This window comes from Anarhichas minor, unplaced genomic scaffold (assembly GCF_050575085.1).
Source record: "Anarhichas minor isolate MPS153535 unplaced genomic scaffold, ASM5057508v1 ptg000004l, whole genome shotgun sequence".
NCBI lineage: Eukaryota > Metazoa > Chordata > Actinopteri > Perciformes > Anarhichadidae > Anarhichas > Anarhichas minor.
In genome coordinates, this window is record NW_027466450.1 from 5,253,890 (window position 1) to 5,278,497 (window position 24,608).

Sequence of the window (24,608 nt, forward strand, 5' to 3'; positions counted from 1 at the left end):
GGGGGGGACAGTCGAGCGCAGGGAGGCAACAGACACATCAAGATGTGATCATTTCAGAAAGCGGTCTGGAAACACTCCACATCGACGGAAATAAACATGTATAGCTTAAAAAAAAAGAAGTTAAGGGACTATTTCTGGATATGTACCAGGGCGCCGCTGTGTATGAGTGTGTGTGGAGGACAGAGAGACTGATAAGAAAACATGACCTGAGATTCCAAAACTTAAAGGATGAGAACCAAAAGGAAGTAAGGTTGTGATTAAAACAAATTCCAGTATGTCGAGTGTCTCTCAGCGGTGTTTGGATGCGTGCGGTTGGCTGCACATGAGTGCTGCACATGAGTGCTATCCTATTAGCCTCCTCTCTGGTTGAGGCTGCATTGCTTGCCTTTGGATGATGTAAACATATTACATTACATTACAGTCATTTAGCAGACGCTTTTATCCAAAGCGACTTACAATAAGTGTATTCAACGTAGGTATTCAAGAGAACTACAAGTCACCAGAAGCCATAAGTGCATCTCCTTTTTTAAACAAGCATCTAAGAGCATAAGTACAGTGCAGGAACAAACTAATACAAATGCAATAAGTGCAACAAACTAATACGAATGCAATAAGTGCAACAAACTAATACGAATGCAATAAGTGCTAAGTGGAAGGCTCAGGGTAGTACATACGATTATGCTATGCACACATACCTTAGAAACAGAGGAGATGCAATACGTCAGTGTTTACAATGGACAGCAGTCGACCATTCAAGCCAGGCTGGGATAAAATGAATTGGGCGAATATTGCCAAGAGAAGCTTTCTTGCTTTGCCATGTGGTGATGACTGTGAGCCCTTCTTAGAAGCCAACAAAAAAATGGAAGCGCTTTGTGTGGGTTTATGCTCGTGGAGTGCTTTGTCAAGATGTTTGGCTATTCAGGCTCTTAAGGGATTGTCATTGTGAAGACTACTTATCAGCAGGTTTGAGGTAATGTATGTGATTCTCTGCAAGTCACCTGCTATGACTAGATGCAGGCTTTTTCTTTTCTCAGCAATCATTCCATGAATGAAAAAAAGTACATGCTACATGCATCTGTGTGTGTGCTCTTGCTTTGAGAACATGAGTTAAAGTGAGCGATGGGGGAGTTGCGAGAACAGAGAAACAAGACACCACTAATGAAACAACCGGGGGGGGAACAAAGGCAGAGAGATCAGAGAAAAGATAGAGGAGGCGGAGAGAAGAGGCTTGACATCTGGTTATTGGAGTTTAACAAGACACTCAAAGAAAGAAACAATGCTAGAACAGATGTGGCAGGAAAATAAAGTGTGAAATCAGGTGGGTCAGACACAGCGGCACTCTAATGAGATGCTGCATTGTGGGGGATACGTACAGTAAGTCAAGACAAGAATAAACAGTTTCATGCAATAGTTTGAAGCAATCTTGAATATACCGACACGGTCTAACTCAATACGCCCTCTAATCCACTTCTTCATTATGAGTGTTTGATAAACAGTCCAGCAGCAAGGGAGGCCAATGGTAGTCAGGGGCAGCACTAAAACTATTCTGCTGATATATTTGTTTGTTGGTTGTATGAAGGAATGACTAGCATGGGAGTCTTAGCAGGCCTGTACTCGTGTTTGTATACAGAACCCTATAGGTTTAAGCTGCGCAATCAAACCCTGCTAATGTTGGCAACTGCTGGGTGATAATCCCTCAATATTATCATTAACTCACATTCAGTGGAATCACATTGTGATGATACGATCTCAAGTTATTGTTCCACGTGCGCGTGTGTTTTCCAAATAAATGTTTCCGGGTAATGGAAAATAAACACGACTGGTTAGCGAAGGGAAGTTTTTTCTATCATATCCGCCATGAGAATCACGCAGTCGATCGGATATGTGCGTGAGTGAGCGCCTCTGTGTCTGTCCCAGGCGTGTCTCACATTCTGCTGCAGCAAACTGCATGATAAATAAATAAATGATACATAATAATATATCACAAATGAATTGGGTGGCCAGTAATGGCGGCATGCTGAAGGACCTTTCATGGTTTCGGTGACTCGCACTTTCTCAAAAACACATTTTATTGCCATTGACCGCCTGCTGACTCTTCACTCAATACTCTTAACCGGCCCTCATCAGGAAGGGGCCGCTAGTGATAACACAGCTGAGTGCTTCTCTGACCCCCCCGTCCACTGTGGGCGAGTTGTGGCTGGGTGATGGGTGAGGGGAGAGGGTTGGACAGTTTAGGTGTGTTTGGCTAACAGAACTACCAGCATACACACTGCTGCATACCTCTTGGTTGCTGCTCTGCGGCTTACTTTCATGGTTTTAGACGCTGTGTTTGGCTAACAGCTAACAGCTAACAGTTAACAGAACTACCAGATCTGCTGGACCTCTCTGCAACCAGGACGCTGCTAAGCAGCAGACAGCTTGGTGGGTTTAATTTTGTTTTTTGGCAAGATTGCAAGACGTGTCTTACACGACGACTTTGAGCGGATTGGCTTCATACATCGCCCTTCATTTTTGAGTTTGAATGAAGTGGGCTTTACGACGCCTTACAGCCAATTAGAGTCTAGACGGGGGGGTTAGCCAATTGTGGGATGTATTGCAGGCACACCTGGCAGAGCTCTGCAGTCTACCGAGGACAACCTTCTAACCCATGATGTAGTGGAATCAAGGTCATTGATAAGTTTTGCATAATGCAATGTTTTTATATGTATCCATATCAGAAAATATCCTATTGTGATGCCAATTTTAACCATATCACCGAGCCCTTTATCCCATTATGTGTTCCGATGATAAAAGCGAGTTAAAATAAAAGATAATTTTCATTCCACGAGCATAACAAAGTGTGATTCTGCTCTTCAAGGACCTGGCGTTGCCAAGTCGCTCTGACTCTCCAGTCAACACCGAGGGAACGGCAGCCTCGCGTAGACATACGGTTACCACAACAACACACCTACGCTACAACCTGCCATTGCCATGGCAACCCTCCCACACGATGCTGAGGGTTACTATGCCCCCCCCCCCAACCCCCCACCTGGCCGATACTTCATGTCCCTCCGCCTGCTTCTTATAAAAATATTAAACACTTTGACTTCATGTGGAGTCCTCTGGGCCAATCAGATCCCCCACAGATGTGTCTCCAGACAGAACCAGTGAGGGAGCACCAGCCAATCTCTGCATTTTAGAGGGTCAGACCGAGGCTGTAAACACACCGAGATCCTCCAATAGCCCCACTGACCTCAATCTGAGAAGGATTAGGAACAGGATGCGATGGCATTCTCTGGCACACACACGCAAACACACAGAGACTCACTTTCGTCCCTTGTGAGGACGTTGTGTTGACTTGTTCTTTCTTAGCCATAACTGCCGTAAGCCCAATTACAACCATTAAAACGGTCTTAAAAGACTGGGGATATTCTATATTTTCTTTAGTAAACAAATCCTACAAAAAGACAAAAAAACAACAATGAACTGATCCTTCTATTACAGTGGTCGTGCAAAAACTAATAAATACACAGCGACGAGCCACGCCGTTGCACTGGGTAACATATTTCTTCATCAAGATGCGGATGGACACTGTTGTTTATGTTAAGTTACCATCCTGCTGCAATAAATATTCGGCGTTCGGCACGCACGCACGCACGCACGCACGCACGCACGCACGCACGCACGCACGCACGCACGCACGCACGCACGCACGCACACGCACACGCACACGCACACGCACACGCACACGCACACACACACACACACACGCACACCTTGGGTTTATTCTGTGTTAAGCCAATCTGCAACCACTTTGCAAAGCCAAAAGCTGTGCAGCAGCAACATCTTCCTCGTGTTATCATAGTGTTACCTGAGAGTAAACACTTAGGTAACTTGAAAATTAAAATTAGTTTGAGAGCAAATGCTAGGCATCATTAAAATATTTGGATATTTTTAATAAATGTTCTTAATTTCCCTCACAAACCCAAGCAGAACAGACCGTCTGTTGAGGTTGATGAGAATTCCTCTTCAGTGCATTTTCCACTATTTCAAAAAACATAATTTTACCATTGCAAAAAAAAAAACTGTAAATGTGTGCACCACAACTCAATGAGCCCGTTTTAATACCCATAAAATAAATAAATACATTTTTTTGAGGAACATAGAGTCATTTTCCTCACTTCTATCACATTCGTGGAGACTGGAATCTCAGAAGCACGAGTGATTAAAACGTCTCTCTCTGATAAATCGGGTATTTTTTTTTGCATTCTGAAATGGAGGTTCTCGTGTGTGGATGTGAAGAAAAACATGTCAGTGTTATTCCGCTTTTCTGAGTGACACCGAAGCTGTCAATCCTTTATAAATCTTTAAAACTACTCTCTTCCTGCTCTACCTCATCTGCAATTTATGCTTTCATCTCCCTTCATTTCCAATCTTCCCCTACTCGCTCAGCCCTCTGAAGTGAACTGCGGTTGTCATCCTTCTAGCTGGACTTTTAAGTCCAGTCACACAGCGATAGATGTGTGCGGGACGCGAGGACACAAAAACGAAGGAAAAGAGATTTTGCAAAGACGACATGGAGGGGGGGGGGGGGGGGGGGGGGGACATGATAATTTATGAAGCCTGATCTGAACATTTTGCATGCACCCAAACCTTTAACATCTCTCTGAAGTGTGTCAAAAAAATATTCCTCACATAAAAAAAAAAGCAACACCGGGAAATCAAACAGCAGTGTTTGTTTGTGCATCCACCGTTCTCACATGTAGAGACGGCACAAAAACAGCAGATAGTGAAGATCCAACCAGCCGACACTTTGTGCTCTCGGTTATGGACTTGTTGTGGGAGAAGATGATGACGACAGGAGGAACTGGAGAGATTTGCACTGCCCTCTGGATGTTACCGCCGCTGTAAATGTTCTGGCTCCAATAAGTACATGCTCTCTCTCTTTTTAACAACAAAAGCAACACATGTATGCACCCACACAGACGGCATCGCATTGTGTTTGTGCATGTATATGTGTCTATTTGAAAGCCTAAGTGTTAAATGCAAATGTAAAGGCAGCAAGTGTCTGGCTCTGTTTGTTTTCCTGAGAGTCGGGTGGTAGCTTAGCCTCAGTTGGAAATGTCAAATATTTGCCACTGGCTGCTGGCCAATCACAATGAAGGAGTCAATATCAAAGGTGGGTAACAATATCCATGATGGAGCTTTCCTCTGACATATATTTGAAAAAAAAAAAAATTTTCTATGCCTGCTGGCAAATACTGCAACAAACCGTAGGGTGAGGCAGTTAACAGAAACTCCTTGGAGAGCCGGTGGGCTGACCCCACTAGCTCCACAACATGTGGCCAATTATGGACTTCCTTTGCTATACATCTTACATCACAGCATTAATCTGCTGCCATGACATCCTCTGCTCTGCTAGGAAGGCCTTCCAAAAGAGTTTGGAAACTGACGGGAAGAACAAAAGCAATAGAGAGGTCGGGCACCGGTGTAGGGGGAAGAGGCCTGACTTGCAGTCTGTGTTACATCCCAAAGATCTTTCATGGGGTTGAGGTGAGGGCTCTGGGCAGGCCAGTAAAGCTCCTCAACACCAATCTGGAAACCCTCGGGCTGCGTTCAGACACATGCAAGCTAATGGATTCCTAATAGACTACTTTGTAACACGAGTGGCTTTTTACCTTTGCGATTGTCGTGACGAAAGATAAAATAGTTGTCATCCCGACAACTTTCCAGAGTTGTAATACCATGTCTTTTAGTATTAAAGACCCTTGCAGTGTTCTGGTGTCTGATGAACCGTAAAACGCATCCATCTGTTACTCCAGCTGGACTTTCTGGATCACATTTCATTGTCTCACTGGTAACTTGAACAACACAGCCCCATCAAGGCAGAGTTGTCTTTTGTTGGGTACAGGAGGGCATTGTCAAGTTTAACCAGGAATGGTCTGAACCGCTTACAAAAACTTGAGAGCACGTTGCCGTCTGAAATACCATTGTATAATTGGAACGAAGAGGAAAAACCGAAAGCAAGAAAATAAGCCCCAATCCAAATCAACACAGAGGTATATGGACGGGGTGACCACACACTTTTTGCCACAGCTGACATGGTTAACGCTTTTTGGTGTGTGACGGCCAAAAGCAGCTGTGTTTGTGTGGCTCTTAAAGCAAATGGCCATTTGGCAAAGACAGCAGTGTAATTATTGTTAATTACTCTGTGAAACTGAGAGAACTGCTGAGAGGAAAACAGAGAGAGCGAGTGATCTTCAGCTGCACTTCATGAGAGTCCAGCCTCACCGCTAAGCAGACGTCACTTACTGACCCAGGATGCCTGGAACACATGCGGGCGTATTGGGTCAGGAAGCAATAGGGCGAGAGACAAATACAGAAACTGTGCCCACACCTGGCTTCCCCTCATACTTATTATCCATTATCCTGCCCATACACATCCTCCACTCCTTTGTTCTTCTCTACCACAGCTGTTGATGAGTCAGAATGAGGCACAAAGAGGTTCAACTGGGAAATTGGGAGAAAGGAGGGTGAAGTGGGAGGAAGAAGAACAAGGTGAGGATGAAAACAACAAGGAAAGGGGCTAAAAGAGCAAAGAAGAAGAACAAAAAAAAGACGGTGCTCTTTTGCTTGACGTAGCCAACAACCCAACACACAAATTCTTCATGATTCCTTTGCAGGAAGTGCAAATAATTTAGTTTCTAGCCTATATCTAATGAGTGTTACTGTCACACACACACACACACACACACCTTTCCCAGGAGACTGGAAAATCAAGCAGGTCTTCAAACAAAATACCACGAGCAACCAGTAAAGCAAACTCTGATGAACCACGGTCTACAAACCATCCCCGAGAGGCCGAACTGATAATCAGGATGGGATACAGTTAAAACTAGGAAGAGTAAGGATCATGCCTTGGAGACAGAAAGGAGACATGAGGGAGCCCTCTTTAACAGAGAAGAAAGGGGTGAGTGGAAAAAGAGGAGACAACTGGAGTTGAAGTCTGCGGTGTGGGATCTGGGTCCACAGCAGGGGGTACATCCATAATAGAACACACACACATGATCAGAGCCTGGCACCTTATTGAGTCTCAGATAGAGAACACCTTTCATCTGTCTCTTTCTCTGCATATTTATGTAATACCGGCATAAAGGCTGTTGTGCCTTGTATGGACCCAGGGAAACAATTATGTGTTCATCAAGTTGTGGTGACAAATTGTTGTTTGTTAATACGACGTTCTCTTGTGAATTTCAGAGTTGCAACGGTGTTGTTTTTCAGTTGGGTCTGTTTTTTGTTTCGTTTTGTATCTGTTCATTTTATCAGCACTATCCCAAAAAGTTTCCATTTCCTCAAACGCTGTTGTGTTCCTTTCTGAAGGACGCTCTGGCCGCTGTAGTTCACTATAAACGTGGTCCTGAGACGACCCAGCTTAGAAAATTCCCTTTAAAAACAGTTTACTTAACATCAGCCCCCCTTAGTCACTTTTGCTACGAAGTTTTTTTTATTCTCGAGTGTTACATTTCCGGTTTACAGTGAGAACTGTGGCGGATTTTCCTCCCAAAGTTCTTAATAATTACTGAAACAATACGTTTCAGAAAGACAAAGACTAAAGCGTGCTTCTCATCGCTAGCCAGCAACCTGCTCTAAAGTTTTGGGGATTTGGAAAGGCTACAAAAAAAGACGACAGCTTTTCAAACTCTTTAAATGCTGTGCATCACTCCTACTAGAGCCCCGTGCGCACCGCTGGGCCATGTGGAGGAAATCCAAAGCTCGACAGGCCTGCCGTGCCTGGTGATGGCTGCTAAGCTATGATTGGACAAGGAGGGGTTAAGCCAACTGCCAATTACGTGTTAATGATTTTTAATATGATTTTCATCCATTCATAATATTCTGAATGAATATCAATAATCTCAGTGACTTGTTTTGAAAAGAAAAAAAAACATTAAGCATCAATTTATTGCATGAAAAAAATGTAAATGTAACTACGACACTTTTTAATTTGCGTATGGAAGGTGCTGATGATGCCTCGGGACACCTCACATTTAATGAGGAAGCACAAAGAGAAACAAAACAGCACATTCATTAGTCTGCGCGTGGATGGCAGCGTGGACTCACTCGCAATTATTCAGAACTAGCTAACAGCTTTCAGTTTGCAAAGCTGTCAGATATTTGACTTTGACACAGCTAATGTCTTAGTCGGAGGCATAAATCATTTTCACACTGCTGTTTGGCATAACGAGTAAATGTTTCATGAACAAATCACATTCATCTGTCACAAAAGCAAACCGAGGAGCCGAGACTTTTTCGCAACTGCATAATTACCGTATCGGCAGAATGTCGGACATTTATTAAGTAAATTCTTAGGTCATGAACGGTCATAGAATAAGTCTTTATTGTAGTTAATCTTCATCAATTATTGGTCAAGTTTTTCTCTAACGTCATGTCCTCTCTGCAGACGAATGCAGCCATGCAGAGGTCAGAATCTTGTGCTTATTAGAGGGCCGAAGCAGTTTGGATTTTGGCCTCCTGCCCCCCATATATTCTAAAGTCATTTCTCTATTATTTGCTTTTTAAATGAGGCACTGCGAGTTGAATGTCTCACACTGTCCCATTTGATCAAAAAAAGGCTTCCACACACAGTCCTATCATAACACAGCACATCCAATCTTCTAAAAATGTGAGGGGGGGGGGATAAAACAGAAATAAGGGAGGGACATAGGGCAGGGGGGGAGAGGATATGAGAGATCTTACAGATGCTGTTATGAGATTTTCAGCTAGGAGCTGTGAGGTCCCCTGCTAATGGAACATCAGTCTGAGTGGGTGTGTGGGTGTAAGTGTGTGCCCCGCACTATAACAGAGGTCACCATGACTGAAAGGAAAAAGGCCTCTTCATTTAATAAAGGGGTCTCCTTACATTCTTCCCCGTCTCCTTACATTCTTCAGGCTCTGTCCCATTTTTCTCCTTGAAAATTTCTCCTCAATCAACCCCCCCCCCCCCCCCCCCCCAGGCCCCCTCTCTCTGCCACATTATGTGGCGAGTTTTCTTTTTCTTAAGACAAGTTGCTTGTCAGCACCCAATTATCACTTATTCTGTTTTTCTCGGCATCCTTCCTCCTCCAGCTCGTCCTCCTCATGACAGTCTTAGAACACAGGCTGGCACGTTTTATCGAGTGCTGATCACTCTCCAACCAGCTTGTGCTCTACATGTCAGTCACACAATGACCCCATTGCAAATTGTTGTTGTTTTTTATCCTAGGAGGTCATAAAGCTAGTAAAGGGAGCAACATCTGCTCTGTGTATGAGAGGGAGAGAGAAACTGAGCTAGGCCCCTGTGGCTATTACAGCTCATTATACCTAAAGTTAGAATGAGAGGCACATCAAAATTGGGCACTCTCTCTCTCACTCTCTCACCCAAACACACAGACACACAAGTCATGCTTGAGGGGACAGCTGCTCTCTGACACACACACACACACACACATATATATACACACACACACACACACACACACAGTAGCACAAGTGACTGAGGTACTCCCCTCTGCTCACCCAAACATTTCCTCCAGACTCAGCTGTACTGGGTCACTGAATCATGCACAGTCCTGAGGGGTGTGCTGCTTATTAACATAATGTTTGGAGACAAACACACAGCGGGTTAATAAAAGAACTTACTGGTACAGGATGTGTTTTTACACTGTGCTGAGCTGCAAAATGCATGATTTAGAAAACTAATCCTTCTAATAATAAAAAAAATGAAGCATTAGCAGTTTAATATATGATAATAAATGAATATCATAATATGCAATAATAAATATATAGGAATACATCTAAAGCACTTGTAAAATCCCTCTTAAAGTTTCACCAGTCTGTTCTATTGGACCAGCAGAGAGGGAAAGGTACGACAACAAAAGGAGAAAGTGGGAGAAGAAAAGGAAAGAACGATGGGCAGCGAGTGAAGGAGTGGGCTTTGTTATTGTAGCAGGAGTATGGTGACGTGGAGTTAAAAGGCTGAATGTTGCGATAAGAAACGTATCCGTGGCGAGAAGAAGCTTTCAAATATGAGACGCTGTTTACACAAAGGCGGAAGGAGGAGGATTTAACACTAACTAAGACGCACGCGAACCCACACAAATACACACAATATGACACAACCTCTCGCTGAGGCCCAGCCAGGAAATGAGCCTGAGTGAGTGTGTTGGGAAGATGGAGAGTAAGCGGGAGATTATGAGGCAAAGCGTGAGAGGAGGGGTAGTCTGAAGAGAGGTGGGAGTATGAAAGACAAATCTTCCTAAGAGCATTTGAGAAGAGCTGTGTGCAAAGCTATCGTTGACTGAAATCCTTTACAGCATCAAAAATTTACTCATCATGCCTAAACACATGCAATGTTCCTTCCATCCCCACCCCTTCCTCTCCCTTTCTTTTCCTACATTCCCCTTCTCATCTTCAGACCCACTTTCTCCATCGTTTCATCTGTCACACCCTTTCTTTAGCATTTCCCATCTTCCGTCTGCTCGTCTCTCCAAATAACACAAGTTACAGCAAACACTCTGTGCTCAAGAAGAGAGAAACACACACAGATGCCACCCCTGTGTGTGTCTGTTTGTCTTCTCCATCGCTGCTGTCCTGGAGGTTGTTAGCACATGTGCAGGGTTTTGCTCCGTCTGCCAACATCAGCACAAACACAGACCCTACAGTCATTACCACTTTCACACACACACACACACACACACACAGACATGCAATAACCCGTCTACCTACTGTTCAGCCACACAGCCACACCAATGTACCATGTGCAATGATTCACACACACCTTAAACGGCATTCATCAAGTATGTTATGCTTCTAATAATACTGGAGGTGCAAGTATTAAAACTAATAAGCTCCATCCCTGTGCTGCACTTACGGTCTCCCCCCCTCTTTTTTTCTCTCTCTATTCCCTTTACAGGAGCTCCCACCATCTCCCTTCATCCCTCCATCCGTCGCCCCAGCCCCAGATGGTAAAGCATGGTGACCAATTAAAGACTTCCCTGAGGATAGAACCAGTTATAGCCCCAGCCATCTGACCATATCTGTGTGTGTGTGTGTGTGTGTGTGTGTGTGTGTCCAAGTAAACCTTACAAAACATTTCACTGTATTCTGGCCAGTTCCACATGGCTTCTTCTCTAAAAAAAATAAAAAATAAAAAAGGTACAATGGCAAATGAGTCCGGGAACACAGTCCTATATAAAAGCCCTTTTGTATTCTGCATAAACACACAATGACAAGCTCTGGAGTACCACTTCGTAAGGGCACATTGCAAGGCTAGGGTCGAGTGGAGCAGAGTGTGGAAGCTGGCCAGAGGTGCAGCGTATTAGCAGGTGTGCGTGTGTCGCTGTATGAGAAACATTGTCTTTGAGGGGAGAGAAAAAAACAAAAACAAACAGAGTGTAGCTAAGGGAGGTGGGCAGCACTCAATCGCCAGGCACCCATCCAGCAGGGCAGCAGATGAGGGAGCAACTGTCTGTCTGAGCTGCCAGCACAGAGGGGAATTAGGCATATGCCAACCCCACCCCCCACATACATACACACACACACACACACTCACACCCTCATCATTCTAACCACATCTCATGGTGGCCCCCCTGGCACTGGGGCACAGGTGGAAACATATGTCTGCTGTCTCCCCCTCACTGAGAGGAAGGGACCGGTCATGCTTCTGTCTGCCTGTCTGTGAAAAAGTCAAAAGTCCTTGCTAAAGCTTTGAGGTATTCATGAGTGTGTGTGTGCAGTATTGAATTCTGTGCTACAGATTTTAGATAGCAGTGTGTGCCTGAGATAGAGCTTGAGGGCTCGCTTGCCTTGTCGCCACGTCACCAAAATGAGTTTAGCCTCCCAGGCTTCTCCACTTTTACTTTTCACTTCAACACCCGACACTTGAAAACATCCTGCGGCTGGCTCCGCAGCCCACACTCAAATACATTACATCAGATGTTTTAACTAAACCTCTGTTTTCCATTGCAAATAATGAGGCTGTGATTAGCATGCTAATGAGGTGGGTGCGATGCTAATCTTTAAACTGGCATCAGCTGTCCTAACTGACAGGCCCACGCCAAGAAAAAGGACGAGGAGGTGGTGACTAACTCCACACTGGATCTTGTATGGAAAAGCATTGTTGCACTAAACAACTGATCTCTGTGGGATAAAAAAAGGTCTAGCTTGCTGAAACTGTGACCACACCCATGATCATGCCTTCCAAAACCCCACCGGCACAGTGTTGGTTTGAGATGAACGGCCGCGGTTTCCATTACATTTCTATTTGGCACATACAACTGGTGTAGCAGGTAAACAAAACACCAAAAAGCATCGTAAACACATATTTCCCTATGACTTGTTGTGGCTAATGTCCCTACTTAATCAAAAAAAGAGATACTATTTAAATTGACTGCGGTATTTTCATGATGTGCTGCTCTTTGATTATCAGCCGATAGATATCCAACATTTTACCTGCTGCCCGTTCTTAGTTTGATGGGGTTTACCAGCCATTGCCACGATGCAACAATCAGCATGCTGGCACAGCCAAATGGAGTGCAGCTTATGTGCTTGTGACCGTAGCCAGCTGTGTTGCACAAACAGCTTCACCAATGCCAACCACTAGTTCACTAGTTGGCATTGCAAAAAAAAAATAAAAAATTGCCTGGGTGCAGTTTCTCTTTAACAATGCCAATTACCTCCACCACGGACAAGATAGAGAGTGTGCATGTTAGCATTTGTAACGGGTCTATATGTGCTTCAATAACCCTCTTGTGAGGGAATGAGTACCAATATCTGTGGATCTTCTTGTACATATGAATGTGAGGAAATGGACTCTGATGCCTGGTGTGTGTGTTTGTGTGTGTGTGTGTGTGTGTGTGTGTGTGTAGCTGTGTCTGTGTCAAAAGGAGTTATTCAATGTATAGCGTGAAACCTTCAGTGCCCATTGTGCTCAGATAAGGCTTCATAGCAGCCGCCAACATCAAACAATGCAGCAGCGCGAGTGTCCTGGACCACACTCACAACCATACGAGTCCTGCAGGCCATTATACTGCAAGCTCCACTCTTTACTAGCACACATTTTAACGACATGAACACAAACACTCGTTAGCAGCACATTCATTCACATCCATATTCATGCTGAATTCATATTCAAACTGAGGCTGTGTTCTGTTAATCTCACAAAGAAGAGGCAGCAGGCCCCTGAGGGTTAGCGCTTAGCTAAGCTAATCAAATTAACTAGAGGAACAGTGGCTTTTTAGTCCATTATATAAACATTAATAAACATATATATTGAACACACACCAACACGCGCACGCACACGCACGCACACACACACACACACACACACACACACACACACACACACACACACACGTGTATTTGTTAGCACATTAAATCATTTCTCATTAGCCTAGCTCAGTAATGTGGGCGATGAGCTAAATGCAGACCATCTCTGACATCATTTCGATTTTCAAAAGGGTAACCACTACAATTTGCAAGGCAGTGCTTGAAAGTGTGTCTGTAGACTCCAAGAGCATTCAGATTTAGGTTTAATGGCAACAGCTTCCAAGCTGGAGCAAGAGTAGTGTGCGAAATACAGGTATTTGGGGGGGTCAGAGACCCATTGATGCAAATGTTGTGCAGTTTAGAAAATCTTGTACAACCTGAAAAGCAGTGGATTATTTTCTGCTTCGACATCAGACCTCTGTGGCAGATTCTTTTTATAAAGTAAGATGGAATTTGTTTTTGATCTGTGGCCTATGTTTGCTGTGACTGAATTGTGACCGGCCTGCTGTGAAAGGTTAGCTACAGCGACACAGTGTCGGGTTTGAGAGAGAGAGATGCGAGCGTGCTGTGTAGAATCTGTAGTTCTTGCGTGGTTGTGTAGTTGTGCGAGTCGCCTTAATGTTGCCGATAGTAGCCTTGGTAATGTGTGTGTGTGTGTGTGTGTGTGTGTGTGTGTGTGTGTGTGTGTGTGTGTGTGTGTGTGTGTACAGCCTAGTTGATTACCATAGTTGCCACTGTAAAATCTTGTATATTGCATATTGAGTCTTGGAAGACTTCACAATAACACTGGAACACTAGATAAAGGGAACCCTCCTTATTGTCACCAGGTATTTCGCACACTGAACAGGAGGCAGCCTCCTCCAGAGGTCTTCATGGGTCCACTGGGCTAATCCAAGACCTGATGTGGGACCTAAGTTGGGCCATGTCCAATTTATATTCAGTGTAACTGGGTAGTGCAGGGTCCGTGTGTCTGACTGTGCTCTGGTCCCTTTTGTCAGGTAGGTCAGTAGGTTTTTCACAGGTCCTGTGAAGACCTGTAGCTTCATCACCAAGGTCCTCTTTGTCAATATATACTGCTAAAACTGCCCAAAATGTGAGTACAGCCTTTGTGAGGCCCTATGAGGATTAGTGTGAAAATGTCAAACGTGGAATGCATTTATTTTCTTTCCACCCACATTGAAGCCCAAACCCACCATGGTTGTCCCCAAACTACACATGTACGTATAGTATAGTACTGCTTGTCCTACGTGACTACAAAGTATCAATGCGTCTGCTTGACCCTGTTCAACAGCACTGTTTTATTCAGCAGTTGTATTGCCTGCAGTGATCCGCTGGGTTTTTAAAGCCCTCTTCAGTAGAAAGGGTCCCTTCTGTTGGGAGCGCTAGAGCACCGTCTCTCTCAGACTCAATTATTCTGTATGTGCGACATCTGTCCTGACTGACAGCTCGCTACACTGTGTGACTGTGACTGTGTTTGTGTTACTCTGTGTGTGTGTGTGTGTGTGAGAATATGCGTGTCTCTGTATGGTGGGCCCGAGTGGCAGTAATGTTATTGAGCAGGAGCACCATATCTGCTAAAGTATACAAGATGTGCAAGGAAATGGCAAGCCAGACATAGAGATACAATCTCTTTCCATTTGGAGTCCTGCTTGGTCTGCAGCTTAGGGCCAGTATGTGCTTACACACACACACACACACACACACATGCGCACACATGCGCACACATACACACAAGAAGCAGAGAAGGGAATGTAATAGAAAATGAAACTGAGAGGTGATGGCAAGGCCAGAGAGAGGGGGAGCAGAGAGAGCTGGAGTGCCACTGCAAGGAGAGACAAGGGAGATAAAATGCTCCAGTCATACATAGGCCTCTGCTCCCAATCAATACCAACAGACACAGAGATACAACTTCCCTTGTCTATTCATCTACTAATTATCTCGTTCATTTTCCTTCGGTAAATCTGACTATATCTTTCTTTGTCAACACAAGGCTTCACCCATCTGTTCGCCTTCTTTAAAAAAAAAAAAAAAAAAAAGAGACCCTCCTCTTTTTCCTTCCCGTCCTCCTTCCTCTGTCTTCATTCAATCAGCGGTTCCCCTCCACAATCTGATGCCGTGTGCTTCAATCACCCTTTCCCCTGTGATGAAGCTCAAAGAGCAGCTGTATTGACAAACCCATATACCTGCATGACCAACGCCAGCTGGGGGCCGAGGCGTTGGACCAGGCTGAATCGACCCCGGAGCTTTGGATTGATGGAGCGAGCGGGATTCAGATGATGACAGAGAGCGAAGAAGAGGGTCCCGGTGTCAAGATGGAATGCGAGATGACATCTCCACATTCGGGTCTATCTCATTAAGTGAAATAGAGGAGTGCAACTCGGCAGCACTGGCTCCCTCAAGAAAAGAAAGGCAGGGGAGGGACACAAATCAGACACACACAACGCTGAGCTCAGCAGAAGCATGATTCAGCCTCTCTTACTCTGTATGTATGTTTAGCAGTGCACAGGCTCAGCTATGCTAAGAAAAAGAAAAATCAGGACTCCTGTTCTTTGCCGCCATTCGTAAGCTCAGAACTGCATTTTGACCTTGGGTAGGCTGGATTCCCTTTCTCCACTAAAAACGGGAGCAAATAAAAATGTATGCCATGAATCTAATGAGAACGAAAAGTGTGACTGGAGGAATGCGGTATTTTGCCGCGGTTTTGTTCTGAAAACGATCCGCTAAAAACGGTTTCCTTCTTCCTTAATTGAAATTCCTAGGTCTCATCGCTAGCCTGCTCCTTCTGTCTCTGTCTTTTCTCAGTGTCTTCAATTTGTGCTGGTTAATTGCATTTCTAACTTGCATGGCCGTTTGTAACTGCATTAACCTTAGGAGTCACATCAGGCAGACACTACTTAAGACGCCACCCTATTGAGCCAGTTGTATTGTGGGTAATGCCTGGGGGAGGTGTAACCAATCACATTGGAGTCGAGAGGAAGAGCTCATCATTTATTGGTCACACACACTCCATTCAGCATCGCCCCAGTACCCATTTCCAATACTGCCGCTTCTATGCCCATTCCTCTCTTTTTCAATTTCCTCATCTCTGCCTTTTCGCACCATCCATCTCCTTTTCTTTTCTTCAAAAGCACTCGCTGCCAAACCTAATTTTTTTCTTTTTACAGTGTCACACATCTGAAGATGAGCGTTTTCTTACTTTTTCTTGTCCGGGTGACGGTGAATAACAGAAAGAAACGAAAACGCTTCAGTTTGACAATTCACCAAGGCTTTAGCTCTCCAGCTCCATTACTGTATTACTACAGGACTGAGGATGGATGACTGCTGCCAAATGCGGAGGCTGGAATCTGTATATCTGCCAGCATGGTGACTTCTATGGTGCTTTCTAGGACAGTAAGGGTATATGTGAGCTTCATGAGTAAGAGCAGCGTGATACTTGTCTCAGCAAGGGCTTGTTGTTCTGCTAGCGGTTGGACTCGCTCGCACACAGGCTGGTGCGTAGGATAAGGACAACCATGATGGCCATGTCAGGCTGTTGTCCTTTTCTTCTGCAATCTGATGTGTAGGAGGAAGTCAAACACTCGTGCACACTCTCACACACACACACACACACATGAGCAAACAAGCACACGGAAACGCACACTCAAATGCAACAGACTGTGCTTAGTCAATCTCAGAGATCAGGGTATGGAGTGGTGCAGAGAGAAACTACAAGGGACCTTTGGCCTCAAACCGCTTCCCAACACCCAGGTTAAATGCATGCCTTGTGCAACACTTAACCGCCTGCAACTTCTCCAGTAAACAGACACACAATGTAAGAGTATGAGAAATAATGCCTTCAGGGAAAAAAGAAAGAGAGAAATAAAGCAGTTTCATTTGAACTCTATTCATTTACCAAGAAGGACTCTCTCTTCTCTCTGCGTGGGTCACACAGTCAGCCAGAACTGTGGTGCCACTGCTGCTGGTGAAAGGGGAAAGGATAATGCTGCCACTGTCTTCTCTCTTTTGATCGCCATTATCAAAAGTCAGAAACAAAACAGGTGCTTGGAATTTATCCAACCGTTTCCCGGAGCCACGGTGTACTGTAGCTCATGGCTTGCTGTTTTAGAACTGCCATTCAAAAACACATTTAAATACAGAAAAACATTGCCACACCGAGGCATTTGTATGGCATTTGAGAGACATTCTGTCATTAAAATTAGGGTTAGGTTTACTCTTCTCAGTGTGTATAGTGATGTTCGCCTGACCTGAAGCTACTCTCTAGGTCCACATTGCATGACAAAGTGGGGCTGCAGTGCACACACGAGATGTTTTTAGGGGCAGTTTGTGCCAACATTAAAAATGAAGTTGTGTTTCTGGCCACTTGATGAATATAAGTGACCTTACTTTAACTCTTTTTGGTCTCCACCAACTCCTTAGGCAAATATCTGCCACTTTAGCTATTGAATGCTCCACGATGTTCCCCAGCTAGTCGCCAACTTTGTCTGTCCGCTGTTTTGGTGCCGAGCACGCTGCCTGCAGCTGCTGGAAACAAGGATGATGAGACCAGTGAGACTGAACCGAAACAGTTCAGCTGTGAGCTGTGAAACCATGGACTGAAATAGGTGATGAATCGCGTTAGAGCTGAGGGGAAAATGCAGAGTCGGGTGATAATTCATTAAGGGCTTTGTCACGACCAGATTTCACATAACGCACAGATTAATTCTGGATCTAAAAATATTGGTTACAGAGGCTTCAAGTACGTGGGCCAATATTATTTACACGCATCCTTATTAGCCAGTAAACCACTCTGCCTTCACACCATTCAATATCTTGGGAGTAAAAGAACAATGGAAATGTCAAATCTAACCAAAGGAAATAATGATTTCCCTGCATCTCTGTGTCACCCTGTGATTTAGTGGACCTAATCCAGTATTTGTGTCATGAGGGCTAAATACTCTTCTCACATGTGTAATAACAGCACAATGCCTACAGGCAGTATTGGCACTTCGGGGGCAGAGCTGCATTTTCATTTGATTGATCCAAGTTTAGCATCACAGAGGATAAAAAAGATGCACACACACACACACACACACACTTCTCTGCTAATTCCCTTAAAAAAGGCTTCATACAGAGAGGAGCAGGGATCACCTTTTCCAGGCGATCAACCACATGCGCAGCAGAGGCGTCTGATTCTATTTGACAGACAATACAACAATGTGAAAACACAGCGTCACAGTATCAGGGAGAACGTTGTCCAGGTGCACCGGAGAAGCTGTTCTCCTCCTCAGGCAGCGGCTGTTAAGTTTCACAATAATAATCCTCCTCTGCTATTTGTACGGAAAGGTGACACTGGATGAAAGAAACGCATCCCTGTGAGTAAGCCTTAATGTAGCACTCCGGACACAGATTACTCTGTGGCCTTCTATGTCTACAATTAACCCAACCACCCACCACCACACACACACTGACTCACACAGATACTTCTGGCTGCCCTTCTATCTCATATCCTCCCTCCCACATGTCCCCCACACCCACAATACTCCCCCTGCTTGTGGTTGTCCTTTGACATCACCCTTGAAACACACATTCTCAAAGACATTTTTTTTTTTATACAACAGAGTGCAAAAGCAAATTGGAGTAAGGGCCAGGGCTGATAAATGGAGACAGACATATAGATGACAGAATGAAAGACAGTGGAACGATGAAGAGGAGAGGGACAGGAGGGGGAGGGGAGGAAGGACAAGGTATCATTGTTTGCCCGGCATGGTCCAAAGAGGCGTGCAGCTGCCGGGGGGGGGGGGGGGGGGGGGGGGGGGGGTTCACAGAGGGACTCAAGAGCGCAGCAAAGAAAAGAGGGGAGAGACCCTGCCGCATGCCCCTGACCTCTGAAACTGGGTTAAGAGGTTAGAGACACAGAAAGGCTCAGATAACAGTCCCTCAACACCCCCGCTCACATGCTTTTCTATAAATACTGTGTGATATCAGCAGGGCTGTTTTACAGTGCCCTGTGCCTGAGCCCTGCCCCACATTCAGATCATACTGCGCATACTAGAAAAGGCAACGGCTGAGGTCCTTATTATAATAATAATAACACTTATTCAATGAAAAGCAGAGCCTATTAATCTGTCGAGCGCACGGGAACTTTTCAACTGCAGACCCACGCAGACTCAAAAGAAAGCCTTACAATATTGGTATTTCTCAGCTTGCAGTGACTGAGGGACTTTGATCAATACGAAACAAATAACTCGAATTTTCAGGCAACAGGCATTTTGGTTTGGACTTTGCCCCTGAGAGAAAGGTCAGCCATGTCAGGAATGAAGGCCTGAAGTTATGAAGGGGATCTCTATCTATGACAGCCGTGTCTTCAGTTCTGCGGGCCTTTTGGGTGGATCTGTATATACTTCTCTGGGAGAAAGAGAGAGAGAGAGAGAGAGAGAGAGAGATCGGGCAGGAGAAGAAGACGGAAACTAATACTGTTTGAAACAGTCACACATCACGCCAACACACCGGATGCGCTACTGAAACAGCTCTGAGCAAGGGAAGAATTCTGTAGGTGTGCGAAGGAGGTATGCGATTTTGTGTGAGTATGTGTGTGGGGGTGTGTGTGTGTGTGTGTGTGAGAGTGAGATATGAGGGAGATAGGAGAGAGCTTGGTTGTCCCCGGGCAGAACAGAACAGGTGGGACTTTGTGTTAAACTGGAGTGCAACGCTTCCTCTCATCACACTCCTTCACAAAGAGTGCACAGCTAGGTTTGAGATGGGTCCTGGTTATTGATTCATATTTCTGACCGTCACTCATCGGATTGTGATACAACTAATAACTCGGTTTTACACAACTCTTAACGAGACACCACATTCAAGCTCACATCACACAAGCCCCAAACAATGGCAAAAGTGCTGGAAGGGCAACAGTGGTTACCTGAGGGGGGGTATCGGAGGATGGGCGTGTATGCCTCTGTGATGACACAGTCGGTCGGGTTGGCCTTATCAGCTGTAACCGCCGTATTGGGAGAGTTGCAGAATGAGCTAACCAGTGAGGCACGCTTACATGCACGGACATTCACTAAAAGTACACACAGCCAGTCCGGCTCAGTCAACAAAGCACGGAGAAGCTCGGACGATGACTCACACATCACTCCACTGTATCTTTACATAGATAATAGGTGTTTGCTACTATATTTAGGCTCTGGATCCCGTATAGTGCACCTTTTTCTGTCGGGGGGCCGTGTGTCAAAATGTACTTTTGAAACCTTTATTTCCTCCTTTCATACACCTAAATAAATGTATGCTTAGCAAATTGCAACAAACTAACTGAATAGTATTCCAAAATAAAATTGCTGTTTGTTGTATTTTGGGGCTCTTGGTAAAATATAATGAAGCTGCCGTGTGTATTCTACCACCTTGATCAGATACAAGATGACACCAGATGAGCGAGCATAATGTGATAACAGGTGATTTATCTGTATATTGTGTGTGTGTGTGTGTGTGTGTGTGTGTGTGTGTTCGTGCGTGTGCTTAGAGACTCACCAGTGAGGTTGGTGCGTGCGCTGTAGGATCCCAGGTAACGACCGTCCGTGTTGGGTGTGTAACACTCAAACAGACCCTGGTCCTTGGCCTGCACTTTGGTGATGTGGAGCATGGCCGAGTCGCCGGCCAGCCTCTCCACATAGATCTCTTTGCTATTGGCCCTCTGTGCATACACGGCGTAGGCATAGTTTGGCTGAGCTGTGCTCACGATGCGGATCTCCCTGTCCGGTACTGATGGCAGGTACATGGACCACTCAAAGTCCTGCTCCACCCCTTCTTTGTAGCCCGTCACGTTGCACAGGATGGTCACGTGAGAGCCCTCAGTCCGTACCAGCGGTCCACTTTGCACAGTTACGACTCTCTGAGCCACGGCAACACCGGCTACAGGCGGAGGTGGGGTGAGAGTGATGGAGAGAGAGAGAAAAAAAGAAAGAGGGATAAGGGGTGAGGGCCGGGAAAGAGGAAAGAGAGAACATGGGTTACAAAACTGCAGTTTAAATATTTAGCGTTGGCAGAGTTTATGCACCTCACATCTCCCAGGAAATACAGAAATAGCGTGACATGTGCAGCTAAGCATTCTGGAGAGTGCTTACCGAGGTTGAGGTGTGCACAAGCACACACACGCGCGCACAAACGAACACATTTTCTGAACACCACTAACTACTTGAAACATTCGCAGGAACTCTTTATAACAGCTGTCATCCAGTCACGCTCACCGCTATTACAAACGGCCACGTTAACCCTTAACCACACGGACGGCACCGCAGCTATGTCACACTGGAGGTGAGAGGCAGCCGGCTGGGAGTTAGCAGAGGTCAGTGTGCGAGCTGCTAAAACACAAGCTGCAGAGAGTACAGGTCATTTTGAAGTGTCTGATGCGGCCATAATTATGAATTATTACAGATTCCAATATATCAGTGTCTGCCTATATGGTGGCTAAAATGTAACAAGAAATGTACACATTAATGCTGTACTACAACCTGAACAAGTTAACACACAAACACAGGATGGATGCATAAATACGAAGTCTGCTGTTGTAATGAGCTGTTCTCATTTAAACAAAACGATGCATTAGTGGAGTGAATCATGAGCCATACACTGAGCCAAGTAGCTATCTGACAACTGACCTATGCGTTAAACCCCTCGTGAAGACTGATTACTACTTTCCTGTATGTTGTGTTGTGGCCTATATTTAGGTCGACAGCATATGCGAGTCTTGCCTCAACCCCTTGCATTGACACACACACACACACACACACAGCATTCACCATTCAGGGAACTACAAACATCCCTCTCATTGGGGCCGGAGACAACAGAGCACTTACACATACACCCCCAGATCCAGACAAGAGCGACAAGTACGCCGTTTCCTGTGTGCACTACAACTGGGGATTGCAGCTGTGTTTGTGTGTGTGTGTGTGTGTGTGTGAGAGAGAGTCTGTAAGATGCTGTGTCTGTGGGCACAAAACTTTGCATTAATAATTCACCAGAACATCTTTTTAACTTTTTCTTACACTTCCACTACATCCCCACCTTTCATTCATGGTTATTAATGCGAGTTCATGTATGTGTGTGTCTTTTCACGCGCTTGCATGACTCCGTGTGCCTGTGGATCGTACGTCTTATTTCCCCCCCTTCCTGCGCTTGGAGCTTCAGGTCATTTGTTTATTGATTGCTTTGGGTTTTTTTTAAAACACATTCCACTCATAAGCCGTTAGAATCTTTACAAATATGTGGTGTGTGGCCTCAATTGGATGGGATTTGAATTTGGTCCCAGTGGCCTCCCAAAGTGAAAACTCATTAAAGTTATCGTTCCTTATGGCTTGATTTCTCCTAAAAGGCCCCCCACAGACAACCAGGCTATAAATCATGGAACTCTACTCATAAGTGCCTCAACTTTAAAAAAGTAGACATGTTAACCGTATTCTTAACAAATGTGAGGTATGTTAATCTCACTGTCAGACCACAGATAAGCCTCTGGGGGGCAAGGGGCAGTGTTTCTGGGGTTCCGGTTGTAGCCAGCAGATAAACAGGCCAAGACTTCCCTCTTTGTGCGCTGCTCATTGTTTACAGTCCGATTAGCAACTTGAGATGCGAGACTGGAGTTGGAGTAAACAAGACCACATGTACGACCGGATTGTTTCACAAATTGCCAGCTTAAGCTAATTTCAAACAAATAAAAAAGCTGAATCATTGTCAGACGATAGCCGCTGGGTTCCCAGATTGCATTTCAGCCAATGCGTTGCGCCTCTTCTGCTCTCCACACGGACTATTTATCTGCATTCGACCAAAGCCGGCCAAAACGTGATTAGTCATTACAACTCGGACTTACTGAAATGAAGCTTAATGTAACGTCAGGGAACCCGAACAGATACGTCCCTATAGGAATATATTAGAGACACTATATGGTGCTTGAAATGATAAACCCAGTCAACTAGCACTCTTAATGTATTCTTAAATAATTCTGTACTTATTAATACAGTTTCCCACTCGCACACTGCTTAGATTTTTCATGCAGCCCTGCTGAATAATATAAGACATCTCCCGATTCTTTCTTAACACAAATATAACAAACATAACACCATAATCATTTTGTTTGCTGGCACAACAACACACACTGCTGTACCACACCGTTGTAAACATAGAACCTACAAAACATTTGGCCGCCGGCCTTAAAGAAAGTCAGCTAACATAGGAACTCCTTCCACAGTTAGCAAACGCCGGGTATTAAAACTGAGATCGACAGAAGGTCTATGGTGACGTGCGCTGACTGAATCTGGCTGAGCACACTATGGGATGCATTAGGTAAGAGGCAGCCATCTCTTCTGACTCAGACTTTGGTTCCCCGTTCTTCTTCACTGGGATGTCAGTGTGCTGATCTGGCGGCGCCCGGTCTACCCACATCCACCAGCTCAGATCAGGTCAGGGCTGTGTACCGCTGCATCACTGCTTCTCATGTTGCAGCTACTCATCCAGAACTGCTGGAAACGTATTACTCCCCCCCCCAAAAAAGCATACTACTCATACTGTGTTGGTGCACTAAGAGCTTTCCTCCACTCGCCTGTCTCCTGTCATCCTCCTGAAACAAGCTTCCCTTACTTACTTCTGATTACTCTCACTCCCTTCCTGCATGTTTCACCCATCATCAATCCTTCCCTTCTTCCCTCGCTCTATATATTCCTGTCTGTTCTTTGTGACTCGCTGTTCTCTGCATCTTTTCAGACAGGATTTAAGCAGCTCTGTGAAACTTCAAAGTGCCCATCGCTCTGCGGGCTATTTAGAAAGGCTTGACAATGACATACCAAACCCTGCAGACCTTCAACTGATCGCTATATTCCACCACCCTTCCGCAATAATCTCCCGCCCGCAAACCTCCCCCGTCTTCGCACCTCTGGCGGCGCTGTCTCGATCGCAGAGTGCCCATTTGCTCAACGAGGCCCTCGTACTTTCTATTATTAACACTCATCTCCATCTCTGCATTCCGTGGATGTCTTTTCTACCCCTCTCCTCCTCCTCCGCCCGCCCTCACCCCGTCTGGCTTCCCTCTTCTGTGTTCTCGTCGCTCATCTTTGCTGCCAGTCGCTTCCCACACAGCTCGTTGACTGGACACGGTGAAACATGATGATGGAGAACGACCACGGACAAGTTCTCCAACTGACCTTGCTGTTTTCGTCGGCCGGAGCATTCCGAGCAATGGGAGCAGATGACTCCAACAACACACACACACACACACACACACACACACACACACACACACACACACACACACACACACACACACACACACACACACACACACACACACACACACACACACACAC

General features: G+C 45.3%; 1 protein-coding gene across 1 annotated transcript in view; it reads right to left on the reverse strand.

Moving 5' to 3' along the window:
• Nucleotides 1–23,691, reverse strand: part of igsf3 (immunoglobulin superfamily, member 3) — a 47,537-nt gene extending 23,846 nt beyond the window's left edge. The window contains exons 1-2 of the mRNA XM_076111884.1: nt 23,559–23,691; nt 20,788–21,168 (exon numbers count right to left, since the gene is read on the reverse strand). Coding sequence (XP_075967999.1) covers nt 20,788–21,168; nt 23,559–23,691 — 514 coding nt within the window. The remainder of the gene's footprint in view (nt 1–20,787; nt 21,169–23,558) is intronic.
• Between the last annotated feature and the right edge of the window lie 917 nt (nt 23,692–24,608).